General features: G+C 44.0%; 2 protein-coding genes across 2 annotated transcripts; both read left to right on the plus strand.

Annotated features, from left to right (window-relative positions):
- Nucleotides 1-269: 269 nt before the first annotated feature.
- On the plus strand, nucleotides 270-4,599 carry LOC137603876 (zinc finger protein ZIC 5-like). The gene is made up of 2 exons (XM_068327704.1): nucleotides 270-1,173; nucleotides 2,454-4,599. The coding sequence occupies exons 1-2, from the start codon at nucleotides 627-629 to the stop codon at nucleotides 3,083-3,085; spliced, it is 1,179 nt and encodes a 392-aa protein (XP_068183805.1). The 5' UTR covers nucleotides 270-626; the 3' UTR covers nucleotides 3,086-4,599.
- A 2,142-nt stretch (nucleotides 4,600-6,741) lies between these two features.
- Nucleotides 6,742-14,790, plus strand: pcca (propionyl-CoA carboxylase subunit alpha). Its single transcript, XM_068327206.1, has 23 exons — nucleotides 6,742-6,814; nucleotides 7,650-7,727; nucleotides 7,979-8,026; nucleotides 8,119-8,187; nucleotides 8,531-8,644; nucleotides 8,761-8,814; nucleotides 10,052-10,183; nucleotides 10,268-10,304; nucleotides 10,633-10,711; nucleotides 10,965-11,067; nucleotides 11,158-11,252; nucleotides 11,405-11,555; nucleotides 11,728-11,871; nucleotides 12,116-12,190; nucleotides 12,284-12,352; nucleotides 12,451-12,526; nucleotides 12,606-12,819; nucleotides 12,900-13,002; nucleotides 13,079-13,177; nucleotides 13,257-13,310; nucleotides 13,411-13,551; nucleotides 13,658-13,735; nucleotides 13,806-14,790. Exons 1-23 carry the CDS (start codon nucleotides 6,761-6,763, stop codon nucleotides 13,872-13,874), a joined length of 2,136 nt encoding a protein of 711 aa, XP_068183307.1. The 5' UTR covers nucleotides 6,742-6,760; the 3' UTR covers nucleotides 13,875-14,790.
- Nucleotides 14,791-16,323: the final 1,533 nt, after the last annotated feature.

Genomic DNA, 16,323 nt, shown 5'->3' on the forward strand with positions numbered 1-16,323 from the left:
TATTTATTATCTGTATTTTTAATTCATATGGATCAAACAATAAAAATAATAAATAACAGCAATGATATTGATGTGTACATTTAATTGGTAATTATTACAAAAAATATGAAAATAAAATTTGTGCAAACATGAAATGACAAAATACTAGTTTTTCCTTGACTACAAATTTATTTATTTAAATACTACCCTGTACACGTAATAAAATTTCACATTACAACACAAACGAATACTTAAATATCTGAAGGTGACTTGGTGATTTCAGTATTTGTGACTTTCACCGGACATAACTTTGAGTCAGTCGAAAGGAAAAGGAACGAGGAAAGCAGCGGGAGGGGAAGGAAAGGAGACAAGGACGCGTGCAGACAGTGTTGGGACGCCGCCCGCTCTATTCCTTCGACTCCGTTCACCTCCATTCACTCAGTAAATAAAAGCATGGAGGCTCTGACTCTCGGGATCTAACGCCGAAGCAGCGGGGGGTAAAGACACCGCCGCATGCGCTCTCCCTTTCACCAAAACGCGCAAGGAAGGAAGCGGAACGATCGTCGAACGCGTCCCCGCTCGGATTCCAACTCATTTATTGGGGGTTTGGAAGTACGGGAGAGCGGGGCAGCCCCGCCGCGCTGAGCATGAAGCGGGCGGCCGCTGTGGTGGTGGCGGCCAGGCACAATGGCCTCGTCTCTCCGCTGGGGAACAACAACTCCGGGGCTTCGAGCATCGTCTCGCCGCACCAGGCGAGAGCCTCGAACATCTGCGCTCCGGCGGACGGAGGCTCCGGCGTCGGGATGGACGGCCTGCTGGATTTCTCCAAAGGCCCCACCGTCAAAACGGAGCTGGTGTGCAGATGGATCGACCGAACTTCTTCCCGGCAGAGGCTGGGGCGCACGGCGGCGGCGGCGGCGGGGACGTCCGTCTGCGAGCAAACTTTCAGCTCCATGCATGAGCTGGTGGACCACGTCACCACCGAACATGTCGCGGCGGGGCTGGAGAGCCTCAGTCACGTCTGCATGTGGGACGAGTGTCTGCGCGGCGGGAAGGCGTTCAAAGCCAAATACAAACTCATCAACCACATCCGCGTGCACACCGGCGAGAAGCCGTTTGCGTGCGCGTTTCCCAACTGCGGCAAGATGTTCGCCCGCTCCGAGAACCTCAAGATCCATACGCGCACGCACACTGGTGGGTTTCATCCTCACACACACACACACACACACACACACACTGATACAGTCATAATCTGTAAATCCGTGTCATCCATCAGGACAGAAGCTCCCCCACCCACCCACCCATCTCACTCCTCACCCCCCCACCCCACCCCACCCCGGATTGAGAATAAAGAGGTTAATAGAGATTGTTCCCACTGTGTTAGGAATCCCCTCCATGTTTACCCGGGGGTGCGTTCGGTTCCGATGCATTGCTCCCTTGTCCCCCCTATAGGGGGGGTCCAAACTGCAGCTCAGGGAGGGGGTCGCGCACAGTGGAAGAATTGGATGCAAGGAATTAATGATCATTTTAATTCCCAGCCCGCAGAAGAAATAGGTGGTTTTTATATTTTGAGTGTGTTTGATTGAAAATTTTTTTTTTAAAAAGGGTGGTGATCCATTCATCAACAGTTGGAGATGAGCTCTTTAACACATTAATGAAGGGTTAATAATAGAGACTCATGATTTTAGAGTAAAAGAGACAAAGGTATCTCTTTTTTTTATATATAAAGGAATATTCTAGTGATCGTTTTTTGATCCATAATAATAATAATAATCCAATTTCTAGTGGATTATTTTCATTGAGGTAATAATAATAATAATCAATGAAAATAATCCACTAGAAATTGTCTTCATTAGTTTGATCTATTTTATTGATGGTTTCCCAGATCAAATTTGTCAAATGTGAACATTTGTAATTGTTGTCCCACAGCACCGGACGTCAAACTGAATTGTTTTATTGAAACTGAATCACGTTTTTTTTCAACTCTCAGCCTTTTTTTTGTTGTTTTTTTTTTTGCTTTTTCACATTTATTTGTTTTTTTTCCCTGCAAATATGTCCTTTTTAGATCTTTTGATCCTTAATATTCATATTTAGGAACGAAGGCGTGCAGATAATTTAAAGTAACATGAGTATTATTGTCGGGTTTATTATCTAGCATGTGTTGTCATTCGTACCCGTTTCTAAAATTGGAGGGGTGGTGGGGATGAACCAACTACCGCAGGAGGGGGGAGAGTTATTTTAAAGGGGATATATTTTTAAAATACTCTGAATGATGAGGATTACTCATCACTAATAACAACCTGTCTGGTAAAATCGTCTCTATAATGTACCCGTCTCCTGCCCCGCCCTCCATTTGTCATGGAAACGGGTTGAAGAAGCAGCTGGTGATAAATAAACGTTCCGTTTGACATTCATCAGGCCGAGCGTCGATGAAAACGTTCGTCAAATCTCGAACGTTCTGTTCTGTGTTTCAGGCGAGAAGCCGTTCCAGTGCGAGTTTTGCGAACGCCGCTTCGCCAACAGCAGCGACCGGAAGAAGCACTCGCAGGTCCACACGGCCTCCAAACCCTACGACTGCAAGGCCATGGGCTGCACCAAGTCCTACACACACCCCAGCTCCCTGCGCAAACACATGAAGGTCCACATCAAGTCGTCGCCCGCCTCGGAGCCGCGGGACGCGTACGACTCCATCCCTCATCCGTTCCAGCCGCCCCACCAGGCCCTCCTGGAGCCCCTCGACCTGAAAATCAACCGCCTTTCCCCGGCGCTCGCCAATAGAAATGCTTCTTTCCCCCTTCTGTCCAATCGCGAGTTGGACATGGGTTCGGCCGACGGCGCCGACCACAAGCTGCTGCTGCGGAGCTCATCTCCCATGGCGATGCCTCTGGATCTGTCGCTGTCGGGCCTGAAGAACCAGCTGGCCCAGAAGCAGCAGAGCAACCGGACCCCCCGTCGGAGCCAGCGCTCCGTCAACCCCGCCTTACCTCAGCTGTCGAACATTAAGGAGTGGTACGTGTGTACCAGGACTACGGCGCCGCACTTCCCCCTCCTCCACCCCGACCACATCAAATCAGAACCTAGCGATGACGAGGAGTACGTCACGTAGTTGGAGCAGCAGAGTCCCCCGGGGGGGTGGTCAGGCCACAGGACACTCTGTGGAATCAAAGTTGCTGTAATGTTCTAGAACCAGCAGTGGGCGGTCCTTCTGAGAGGCTGCGATCCGATTGGACCGACAGACTTTACCAGGAAGGGACACCAGGAGTTTTCAAACGTTTTGGTGTAAAACTTCGTCTTCATCAGTGTTAGCGGCCTAACCTGAATTAACCAAGTGGTGAGGGAGGGGGAGGTTAATGTTGTACAAATGGACCAGGGGGAATGTTGGCGACCGCACTGCCTGCTGGGAAATAAAGGGGAGGGGGATTTTGAAACGCGTGACGACCTCCTTTGAGACAGATTATCGATCTATGAAGCGATTCCAAGGGCTAAACCGGTTAAAGTTAGCCTGAACTCCTAGCAGCGCCGTCCACACTGGAAGACGGCAGGCGTGTTGCCATGGCGACAGCCCGTCCAAGGCCTAGTGGGAAGGATTTAATGGCAATGTGAGTTTTTGAGATGCATAATCTGGTTTTCATCAGATTTTTTTTTTTGCGTTTTATTTCTTATTTTGTTTCCAACAAATTCCAAAATTAATTCTACAAAAATTCTAAATTTATTTACCCCCCCCCCACACACACACACACCTCTAACAGCCCTCTACCTATCGGCCTTCACCGCCACATTGAAAACCGAGCTAACCGCTAACGTTTACCTCCGCTCCCTTCACGTTTACCATCTTTTTTTTTAAATTTACTTCTCACTATCTTGTTAGGTGTTTGTTTTTTATAAGAAGGTTTATAAAAACGCTGCTGGCAGCAAAATTTAAAAAAAACCCCAAACAAACAACAAAAACAACCAGGACCATCAGGAAATCCTACGTCAGCTCCCGACGACGAGACGAATCTCGTTAGAATATTTAACGCAGAGGCGTGAATAAAAAACGGGCTGGAATGCGTGTTTTTATCGGTTTCAACTACATTTATGAACAAAAAAGTCTAAATATTCTTTCAAATATTTGAGAAAAATTGGACTGAACTTTTTTCACAGCGGAAAAAATTTGGTTTCCATAGCGTCCGCCTCGCAATGTGGGCAGAGCTGCCCTTAAATTCCTCCCCCCGGACCTTGAAGTCCTCAGTGGGCTTTAACCTACTGGTGTGTGTGTGTGTGAATCACACACTCACACACACACACACGGCTGCTGCTTGTGCTGACGGCCTGACGAGCACTTTGAAGGAAGCTGAGGCCTTTCTCACAAATTGTTACACGTTAACTTGTTCTGAAGTGTTTCCTGCGGTTCAGTCCGAAAACGGCGCCGGCGGCGACGCCACAGTTTGGACGCGACTGGACTGACCCCGGGTCGTACCGATCATCAAGTGTCTCCTTAAACCTCATCGACTCTGTGGACCTGTCTGCGGGTTCAACCACCCGCATCTGTTTACACTTCATTTGCAATTTAGTCAAGACTGCAAAGTCACCGAAATCATCATATATGTCATATTTGTTTTACATGAAAATGTGTATTAAATCAAGACATCTAATAATATTTTCCCTGTTGGTGGTCAAAGTGTGCAGAACCAGGAAGTGGATCTTGGAATCAAAGCAGGAAACGCTTTAAATAGAAAGTGTCTCCATTCATCCATCACTGTTTAAATGTATGAAAGCCCATCACTGAGAATAACTGACATATTTAAAAATTACTTATGTCTTACTTTCTAAAAAAAAATTATCACACGTTTGCATCAAAACACGAATGTTAAATTATCAGTAATTATGATGTGGTTTCTCAAAAAAACAACAATTTCAATGCAAGGATTTAATTACAGTAGAAGAAAGAGAAGTAGAAACATACATACATAATAAATGACTCAAGAATCATCAAATAATGACTAACTTCCTCAAAAATAAAATAATGATTTAGTTCATCATAATAATGAAAATATTTTCAAAATAAGGTTTTGGTGCCTGAGAATAAAAGTGTAATAAAATAATTGCTTAGTTTATTCTAACAATTAAAATTTTCTCAAATTAATGAATTTGTATCTAATAAGTTTAAAAAATATCCAAAAAAATTACTTATTTATTTACAAATAAAATCAGAACTTGGTTTGAGAACATTGTTTTTTTCCTTTGGACATATCAAATCATCATTTTGAGATACTTTGTGTTATTAGAGCTACAGTCATTACTTTAGTCTGAAACACAAACACCCCATGTAGCGTAGCAAGAGAAAAGTCTTAATAGTAGTAACTATTAAATGTGGAGAGAAGTAACCATAGAAACAGAATTCATTACATTTCTTAACTTGATTTCAATCATTTGTTGGTGATGAATCGTGAATCAAATGAATCGCTGCTCGTCTTTGTGACGTTAATGAATGAGGAGGTTTGACAGGCGATGCTGGCGCTAGAAAATAAACCTGAATCCTCCACACAGTCTCCAGGAATGGATCTATAAACCATATGTATGTACATAAAAGCATGGATGCACCATTTCTCCATGTGTCAACTGACAGAGGAACACACTGCACACTTCAGAAAAGGAGTCTTGAAGGTTTGAAGAGGCCGCCTGGGGGTGAACATTGAAGCTGATGTGGAATAAAAGGTGAGGAACATGTAGGAGGAGCCAAACACATCTTAAGATTTCCACTAAATTCACCTAATGTCTAGTTATTCCTGCAGTTTGGGCTTTGTGTAACATCGCTGACTCACTTATAAAATATACTTCATTTATGAGTGATGAATTTTTATTGTTCTTTATATTTTGAACCATTTTCAATGACTTTCCCACATTCTCAGTTCAAAAACATGCATTATGCGAGTCTATATTGTCCACAGGTGTGAATGTGAGCATGCATCAGTGTTTTCTCAGTGTTTTTTCATCAGTGTTTGTCTCAGCCCAGTGATGGACTGACTCTAGGGTGTTCAGATTTTGATTTCTCAGTAGTGGAGACATAAATAACTCCAGCCATGTGTAACAGTCACGGCTGAATAGAATTTACTGTCTGCTGGCTGATTGTAAACTTTTCATAGACTAAACAAACGTGATCACCTGTGTCCAAAGAAAAAACAACAACATTGTGTCACATAAATCAGCCCTAAATGTCAACTGAGTCCTAGTTCTAGACTAACTGATCCAGTATCTCCTGGTGAGTTCACAGCGTGAGCCATTCATAATAGGAACTTCTCATTGAGTTGCTTTTCTCCAAAAAAATGCAATTTGTTAAATTAATTAAATTACTAAAAAAAAGTATTAGTGGTGTTTGCTAAAGGATACATCCTTTCAATCACTCTCTATGTCAGGACAGCAGTCATGATCAAAAGTAGTGTTTTTTTAGACATAAATATACTGTAAATAAAACATTTATAACCAGCTATTTCAGTGGCTAAACATCTTATTTCTTTGAATGTTAATGTTACACATTTTTAACAAAACATGTGTAATATTAACGATTAAGCAGATAAAACAATCATTGAGAAGGTTTTCATTGATTAATCAGTGATTTCATCTCTTCTGCTGAGACTCGTCAAAAGAACACAGCTGCTCAAATTTGTAGAATTATAAATAAAGTTTTCAGAGAAAAAAAAAATTGAATGGAGCTGACGCCTCTCTCTCCACCAATCAGCTGTCTTTAAAGCCGCTACGTCATCACGTCGACGATGAGTTTAGTGGATTCCTTCTTGGCAACATGGCGGCGCACAGCCTTTCTCCATCATTTAACAGACTGCTGTTTGCGGTAAAGGTGAGCTGTGTGCGCAGTGACTTTGCGGAAAGATTCAAGTTAAATAAATTAAAAACAGAAGTCAATCACGTGACTGCCTGTTAGCTTAGTTTACGACATGCTAACGAATAGCCGGAGGGTCCTCAATGTTCTTGACGGGGGAGAAACAAAACACAGACGATTAATTATTTGTTCGTCTCCTGACATGTCAAAGTGAAATTTAATTAAATTTGACTTCTAATTCAATTGTTTGTTGTTTCTTTTATTAATGCCGCTTGAAAAACTCTTCAAACTGTCAGTCAGTCAGGTGTTCGTTTACACAATGCTAACTTAGGTGGATTTGACCCGCATAAATATCATTGAATTCAACATCTGGATGGATTCCTGCCTGATCCGACCACGAGGGGGTCTGTTGAGTAAACTGGACAGCAGTAGAGAACAAACTGTACAGTTTATCAAACATTAAGTTTACTGTGGAAAAAAAAAAGTTATTACCTGTTTATAATAATTACATTAATAATAATTAAATTATATTACTGACACCTGTAGCCTCTAAGTAGTTCCACCAAAAATGATCAGCATTTCTGGTTCCTCCCAGAGACCCTTTAGCTCCTATGACCTCCAGCGGTGATCATGCGGAGTTCAGGGCTCCTTTATGTTTAAAATGCTGAAATAATCCCATGCAGGTTGGCTCAGGGTGTAATCTGCACCCAATCTGTGAATGTGTCCCCTATGAGGGATGGTATTCAGCTTGAATTGTTTTAAAACTGCAGTAGTCGACGAAGGAAAGCCTTTTATTTTCCATGGGATGCCTTTTGCATTGAGGTATTTAAATATTTCTCCGTTTTTTTTCCAGCATGGCTCACTCCAGTCCAGATGCCGCGCCGTTTACCACATCGCTCAGTATTCCACCGCGCACAATCCCAACGAAAAGGTGACGAATGTTTACTACTTCCTGCTGTTTGACGGATTCAGCAATCAGCTGTCGATGTGGAAGGAAGTCTGAACATTTACTTGAAGGAACATCAGAGTTTTGTCATTTATAGTTTTAATAATTTCTCAAACACAGCTGCTTTGTTCCATAAGCTACACTTTGCTTGTGTAACCATTGGCGACTAGCCGGAGCACAGAAAGTCCTCGTTGTGTCAATGACAAACAGATGAAATCTGACGTTTCCCTCCACAGACTTTTGATAAGATCCTCATCGCCAACAGAGGAGAGATTGCCTGCAGGGTGAGTCTAGCTGACGCACAAATACAAACTTCTGTTTAAACCCGACTGAAACTATCGTCAGATCATCTTCCTGTTGTGTGATTTTCCACCAGGTGATCAAGACTTGCAAAAAAATGGGCATCCAGTCTGTAGCTGTTCACAGCGACGTGGACTCCACTGCCGTGAGTCAGCATATGTTTCAATCCGGGTGTGAACAGTTCAGATGTTGACTCAAGTTTTCCTAGCTGCTCTCGGGGAGGATGAGCTTGTGTGTTTGTTTGTCTAGTGCAGGTCAGGCACTAGCGATCAGACGGTACTTGCTGAAAGTTGGTAGACAGGTTGGGCAGGTGGAGAAGGAGATCTGGTTTAATGGTGTGGACAGATGATATTAAACAAAGAGAATCATCTCAAATATTTTACCAGAGACCGGGGAAACTGATCAGAACAAGAAGTTCTGCATTCTTTTAGAATGTGCAGATGAAATGACTTGATATTGAGATTTAATATCCTCACATAAATCTCCAGGTTCACGTGAAGATGGCCGACGAGGTGGTGTGTGTCGGCCCTGCCCCCACCAGCAAGAGCTATCTGAACATGGACGCCATCATGGAAGCCATCAGAACGACTGGAGCACAAGCTGTAAGCATTTTGAGAGTGGTTTGGTCTGACGGCGGTGGGCGGGTGCTGTCTATACGCTGATGAACATTCTCTGTAAGTGGAGCGGCTGAACCAGTTCTTCTATATGTTCCCTTCAGGTTCATCCTGGTTATGGGTTCCTCTCGGAGAATAAAGAGTTTGCAAAGCGCTTGGTGAGTCACACACTCACACATTTCTGTCATCACTGATTTATTTTTTTCTGTCTGTGATTTTTCTGCTGTAAGAAGTCACAAAGTTTACAAAGACAAAAGACAAAGTGTAGTAATCCCAAGAACAGGTTCCATTCTAATCCAGCCTGACCCTCGCATCAACTTCAGAAGTGATTTAGGAGTATATTAAAGGAAGTGAAATGAGACTATTACATTTCTTTCCAGTGGAAATCCTGCCAAGTTGTGAAAGGCACATATCCTCATCTGAAGGTGTCTTACGACATTCCTCACTTTCAGATCAATATATGTCAAGTTGAATGATGGGATTGAGGAAAAAGCAACAACTGCCTGCACTCACCTGCCGACACACCTTAACAATGAACTGTAAGACAAAGCGCTCGCAGTAAAGTAGAGCAGCATCGTAAGAACGCTTCATAGGTGGTGCTTATAAAGTGTGACGTGTTCAAAAGTCACTGTTCTTTAGCAGAAATGTGTCTGCATGAACCTTTTTTCAATTCAATTCAAAAAACTTTATTAGTCCCCAAGGGGCAGCTGAAAGCACGTGAAGCAGGATAGGTGTAAAAACATACAGCGTAAATGTAAACAGTGTAAACATAATAAAACAGCAAATAAAACAAAACATACAGTGTAAACATAAACAATAAATAAAACAACAACTAAAAGACATAATTAAAAAACAACAAATATAAATCAACATACAATGTTTATGTTAAATCAAAGTCTAGTTAGTTTAGAACCTAATTTGTTCAAAACCTAATGGGTTAATCAGTTAGTTCAGAAACTAGTTAGTTTAAAAACTAGTTAATTTTAAAACCTAGTTAGTACAAAAACAAGTTAGTTTAAAAACAGTTCAACTACCGATGTACAAAGTTTTAACTGTTTAAGGGCTTCAGAGCGCATTAGGATTGTTATGAAGGTCCTATGAATCATTATGAATGTCTGCATAGCACAAAATCCACTTTTCCTGCTAAATTGTAACCAGATGAGGAGCAGCATTTTCTAAAATATTAAAAATCTACGGTGTAATTTGTTTTGGGGCGATAAAGCTCCGACTTTATTACCAGTTGTTATAAAATCATTTTAAGAAAGAGGATATTTAGAAACGCTGAATGCAAACATCGTGTGTGGCGGAGCCGCTGGCGGTCGGAGGTCGACCTTGTTTTCCGTCTCTGGTTTTACTCTGAGTCTGATGTGGTTAACGTCCTTCTCTTCTCGCCAGGCGGCGGAGGGCGTGACGTTCATCGGCCCGGACACCCACGCCATCCAGGCCATGGGGGATAAAATCGAGAGCAAGCTCATCGCCAAGGCGGCGAAGGTCAACACCATCCCGGGATTCGACGGCGTCGTCGAGGTAAGAGCGCTCACTCGGACCCCGACGGGACTCAAGTGGAAGGAACTGATGATGATCAGTAACCGTTAACCCTCTCTGTGCCAGACGGCTGATGACGCGGTGAAGATCGCGCAGGAAATCGGTGAGTCATCCGTTCTGAAAACCAGTCATTGTCAGCTGATGGTGCTAAAACCCTGGTTTAAGAGTTAAAGTTGATTAAACCCAATCAAATTCATGTAGTTTAGGGAATTTTTTTAACATTGTGAGTGAAGGATTTTTCACCAATTTCCATCGTTGACTGTGGAGGGGCGGGGCATGACAGATGAGATGAAGTGGGATTATTTCCTGCTTTTAGTGACGCAAATCAACAAATCTTGCAAGTCTTGCAAGTAACGGTCCAGTTTGTGTCTGAATTGCGTTCCGTGATCTTTGTCAGAGGTTGGTGTGACCCTCACTGTTCTTATTTCTAGGCTATCCGGTTATGATTAAAGCATCTGCAGGAGGAGGAGGTAAAGGAATGAGGATCGCCTGGAACGATGAGGAGACCAGGTATTGTCACACCTTAAACATACAGGAGTTGCTCTTACAAAACCGTCTGGCAATGAATCACCTCATTCTACGCAAAGGGAATCCGGGGTATTCCCCGACTGAATGTCTGCTGTGAACGTTATTTCCTGGAGAATCAATAGACAAACTAACGGGCAGACAGACGAACGTTGACAATTACAGCGCCTTGAAGCGGGATGTAACAAAAAAACTTTCTATCACTTAACCTTTAACCTCTCTGGCGTCTGCGTCACAGGGAAGGCTTCCGCTTCTCGTCCCAGGAGGCGGCGTCCAGCTTCGGAGACGACCGGCTGCTCATTGAGAAGTACATCGACAACCCCAGACACATAGAGATTCAGGTAAAACACACAGAGAGACGCCTCCTGAGGGAACGCTTCCGTTACGCCGCCACAGTGAAGGAGGAGAACATCATGTGCTTCTCCTCGTAGGTTCTGGCTGACAAGCACGGTAACGCGCTGTGGCTCAACGAGAGGGAGTGCTCCATCCAGAGGAGGAACCAGAAGGTGGTGGAGGAGGCTCCGAGGTCAGTCGCCTCTAATCTGAATTAGAAACACCCGGAGGCCTCGTTTCCATCTAAATAAATCCGTCTCCACGCCGCAGCAGCGGCCCTGACATTCAAATGAATTCAGCGCCACTGAATCCGCTGTAGAGGCTAATCCAGTGATTCCCATCCAGTACGTTCCTCGACCCGGAGACCCGACGGGCGATGGGGGAGCAGGCGGTGCAGCTGGCCCAGGCCGTCCAGTATTCCTCAGCGGGGACGGTGGAGTTCCTGGTGGATTCCAGGAAGAACTTCTTCTTCCTGGAGATGAACACACGACTGCAGGTTGGCTATATGTTCCTTCAGCCTTTTAGTGGACTTCTTTTTGTCTTCTTTTCTTCTGTTTCCATGGTAACCTCCTGGATTAAGGCTCATTGTGATTGTGCGTTTAATCCCCTTCCTTGACTTTCATCTCCTCACACTATCTTGTATCTTCCCCGTGACCTTTTGACCCCAGGTGGAGCATCCGATCACGGAGTGCATCACTGGTCTGGACCTGGTGGAGCAGATGATCCGGGTCGCCAAGGGTTACCGGCTGCAGCACAAACAGGAAGACATCCCGATAAACGGGTGGGCCATAGAGAGTCGGGTCTACGCCGAGGTAAAGCGTGAGGAAATAGACGTGTTTTTGTTCATGTTGAAAAAATATTTTTCAATCATATATTTGTGGCACCTGTACTTTTTTTCCCTTAACAACCAAACAGGAAGTCACAAATTAAAAAAAAAAAGCAGCTAAGATAATCTTCCAGATGTGGATCCAGATCTTGCTGGACGTCAGGATTTTCTTTTTATTGGTTGTCCAACGTTTCATGATTTGATCCGTATCTGTTGTTTTGTTCTGTCAGGATCCGTACAAGTCTTTTGGTCTTCCTTCCATCGGACGGCTCTCCCAATATCGAGAACCCGAGGACCTCAGCAACGTAAGTGTGTGTGTGTGTGTGTGTTCTCATACATAATCCACTCGGGGATCGATGTCTCTTCTTGTCACGTTGATCGTTTCTTTGCTCCGTCAGGTGCGTGTAGACAGCGGCATCCAGGAAGGAAGTGACATCAGCATCTACTACGACCCCATGATCTCAAAGGTCAGTGATGGATCAGGGGCAGAAGCGTTCTCACAGCTGAACCAGAAGCCCAGCGGTGCTTTATTTAAAGTGTTTGCTTTGCCGGTGTTTGCTTGTAGCTGGTAACCTACGGCGCCACGCGAGCGGAGGCCCTCGCCCGGATGGAGGACGCTCTGGACAGCTATGTCATCAGAGGTGCAGCGACGGGTTCCACACACCTTCCTCCTCCTCTTCTTCTTCTTTGTTTGGTTGACTTCCTGTCGTTCCCATCCAGGCGTGACCCACAACATTCCGCTCCTGCGTGAAATCATCACCAACCCTCGCTTCATCTCTGGTGACATCAGCACCAACTTCCTCCCGGAGGTGTACCCAGACGGGTTCAAGGGTCACCAGCTGGACGCCGGCGAGCGGCGAGAGCTTCTGGCCACGGCGGCGGGGCTCTACATCACCGCCCAGCTCCGCGCCCATGCACTGCTGGGCGCCGTGAGGTGAGGCCGCTTTTTTTGGGGGGTGGGGGGGGGTTGAATGAAAAAAACATCCAGTTTAATCGCTCTTGATTTAACTGTAGGGTTTCCTCCATGCCTGTGGAATCCAACCGCTGGGAGCTGTGTGCCGAGCTGGCGGGGGGGACTCATTCCCTGGAGGTGACGAAATCGGGAAGCGTTTACAGCGTGAGTATCTCCATCAGTGAGAACATCAAACATCTCTGACGCCCGTCAGGAGTCGCTGATGCGTTTCCCTCCGCAGGTGGAGGTGGACGGAGAAAAGGTGGAAGTCATCGGAACGTGGAACTTGGCGTCGCCGTTGCTGCCGATCACCGTTGACGGGCGGGACAGGACGCTGCAGGTGAGGCGCTAACAGGAAACCGGGTCTGCAATGGAATTTTTACAGCATTTCCTTTAATGCTGTCGTTTTTATCTTGAAGTGTTTGTCCAGAGATGCTTCAGGAAGGATCGTCCTCCAGTATCTGGGAACGTTGGTGAGTTAGATCCCATGATCCTCTCTGGTCCTTATAATAATCCGGATAGAAGCATCAGGAGCTGATGGATGAATTTGCATATATTTATTTCTCTCTGCAGTTTGAGGTTCGCATTCTATCCAAGCTGGCCTCGGAGCTGAACACCTTCATGCCTGAGAAAGTGGCCGAAGACACCAGCAGCATCCTGCGCTCGCCGATGCCCGGCTCGGTGGTGGCCGTGTCCGTCAAGCCTGGAGATACGGTAAACCGCGACACGCTGCGGAATGACGGCGCAGCTGCGAAAACATCGATTGTGAAAGATTAACGGCGCGATGCTAACGATCCATCTGTGGTTGCTTGTGTTGAAGGTCGCTGAAGGTCAGGAGATCTGCGTGATCGAAGCCATGAAGATGCAGAACAGTTTGACGGCCGCCAAGCAAGCCAAGGTAACGATACGGAACGCCGACCGGAGCCGCTGGCTCTTTACAGTTTAATCCACATTTTTGTCTCCTCCAGGTCAAAAGTGTCCACTGCAAGCCGGGTGAGACGGTGGGGGAGGGGGACCTGCTGGTGGAGCTGGAGTAAAAGAATCACCTTTGACCCCTTGATGTGTGACATCAGCACCGCGATGAGCCTTACTCGCCCTCTGCCTCCGCAGAGGAAGGTCAACACCGGCGAACAGACGGGACAGTGACAAACGCTTGATCTGTCTTGCCAGTGGTCCGTCTCCACGGTGACACCCCCCCTCCCTTTAGAAGAGTTTAGTTCCCTCCATGGCGGCGCAGAGCTGAGTTGTATCAGCTCTGTCGGCGTCTTTCCTCCACGTTGTTTGGTGTTGGATGATGACCTTTTTTTTTTCTTTTTCTGTTTGTTTTTTTTGTGTGTTTTCTAGATTGATCCTTATTTTCACCCACAAAAAAAAACAACTGTTCACATCACTCCCGTGCTGTTTATGTGGCGTCGGTTTACGTGTATTCCTAAACTGAAGCTGAGATTTCTTTTTCATCTCTGGTCCAGTTCAGCTGTCAGGAAGCTAAAACATCTCCACACCTCACATGGCTCCTGGAATTTTTCTGAGATCGTAAATTAAAACGAATCATGTTGGTTTTTCAATCACTCCTCTGCAGCTCATTCTTGAATATGTGATCAGCAGGGCTTATGATGATGTCACGTCCTGTGTCCAGCGTGTGGTGCCAGAGAACATCCAGTTACTGTACTTCTGTCCCAGGAGATCATGTTTAGACCTCGTCATGTAAATGTGATGTAAACTCAGTACTTACACACTGCTGCCAGCAGGTGGCGGTAATGCAGTAGGTGATTAGCATTATATTAATCACTCTGGGGTTCTGCTCCAACAGGTGGAGCCAGTGCAACACATTTCTTAGTTTTGCAAAATTATTTTCAATTTTTTATCCTTTAGGTGTACAGACATTTAAATCTGGTTTATTCTGTTGGAGGAGTTTAAACATAGCACTTGTAAATGTCAATAAATAAATACAAATTAAAAGTTGTCTTTTTTTCAATAGATCATGTTGATACAAACAAAAGTCGAGCGAAGTCTACTTTTTACTTTTTTGACTTTTTGAATTGAAAGATTACCACAAAAAGCATAATTTTAGTTCTTATCAATTCATCTTTTTTTTTTCTAACTGAACAAGACAATCTTGTAAACTTCCTTTTCCAGGTGAATTTAATAAATTTTCATTCCGGATGTCTTTTTTTTAACATCAACTCCATGACAGGCAGTCCTCAACATATGAACACAACTGGTGTTCATAAATCCTTATTTATTAAATCTGTAATCTCCATTGAAGGTCAGTTAAATGTCATTTCTACTCTAAACATTAAAGTACTATTCCCTAGGATTGAATAAACAATTACAGGATATTAAAGCACGTAATAAATAAAATCCTGTAGTACCATATTGTAACTTTAATATCTCTACCTCCAATGAATTAATTTTAACCCAACACGCCACTTTATGTTTCATTACTCTATTTTATTTCTATATAATTTCAAAGTTACCTCGACCAATAGTTAATTAGCAAAAACGTTCAGCATATTAATGCTTCCGGGCAGAAACTTAACCCGAAAACATTGGTTCCACATCATTTACCACCGACAGACGGACAAGCTGACAACATGAAAACAACACACACAAAAATAAAATACAAGTTCAGGTTGTTTGGAGTTACGCTGTAATCGCTTACATGTCAGTTTTTTTTAAAAATACACAGGAAAAATGTTTAAAATACAATCAAGCTTACGTCATTTCCCCCCGACTTCACATCTGTCCACCACAAATACAGTACTGGACTTTTAAAATCATTAGAAAACTGTCAAAACCACATAATATCATGTTGCTTTACAAAAATGGGAATAAAAACATAATTATATTAAAACACGTATTTATAGTTTAAATATCTATCTTTAAGCATCACTCATGATTCATGCAATAATTTTGATTTTAGATTAGTTTATTTGGGTTGTGACTGACAGCAGGGCTAAATATTCGGGGTACTTTTTTTTTTTTTATCACTAATGTTTTTCTGTCATACGGATACTTTTACTGCTTAACTCTTTACAGCCAATCTAGCGTACTTTAGCATGTAGCATGTAGCTTACCTTCAGAGTGAGGGACGAGACGGAAGAGGGAGGAGTTACTGTTGGTCAGAGTTGTCATCAGATAGTCATGGCTACCACTATCTTCACTAGCCTTTACTTTATCATCCATGATAAACAGAAAAGTATTCAAGGTAAGAAGCCTGAAGCTCTGAGATGCTAACAGACAACAACAAACAAGAGCGGGAGGCGAGTGTTGGGAGCTATGTGAATGTAGCAGTGCTGCCCCCCGCGGAGCTTGTGGCAGAAAGCAGAACTGCAGGCCAACAGTCTGGACATGGAGAAGCACTTTTGTTCACATCTACGGATGTTCATAAGTCGAATGTTTGTAAGTTGAGGACTACCTGTTGTTACAGAACTCAAACCTGACGCAGCGCAGCACACAAATTCATTTTTTAAATCATTGACTCAG

Source organism: Antennarius striatus, chromosome 11 (genome assembly GCF_040054535.1).
Source record: "Antennarius striatus isolate MH-2024 chromosome 11, ASM4005453v1, whole genome shotgun sequence".
Taxonomy (NCBI): Eukaryota; Metazoa; Chordata; class Actinopteri; order Lophiiformes; family Antennariidae; genus Antennarius; species Antennarius striatus.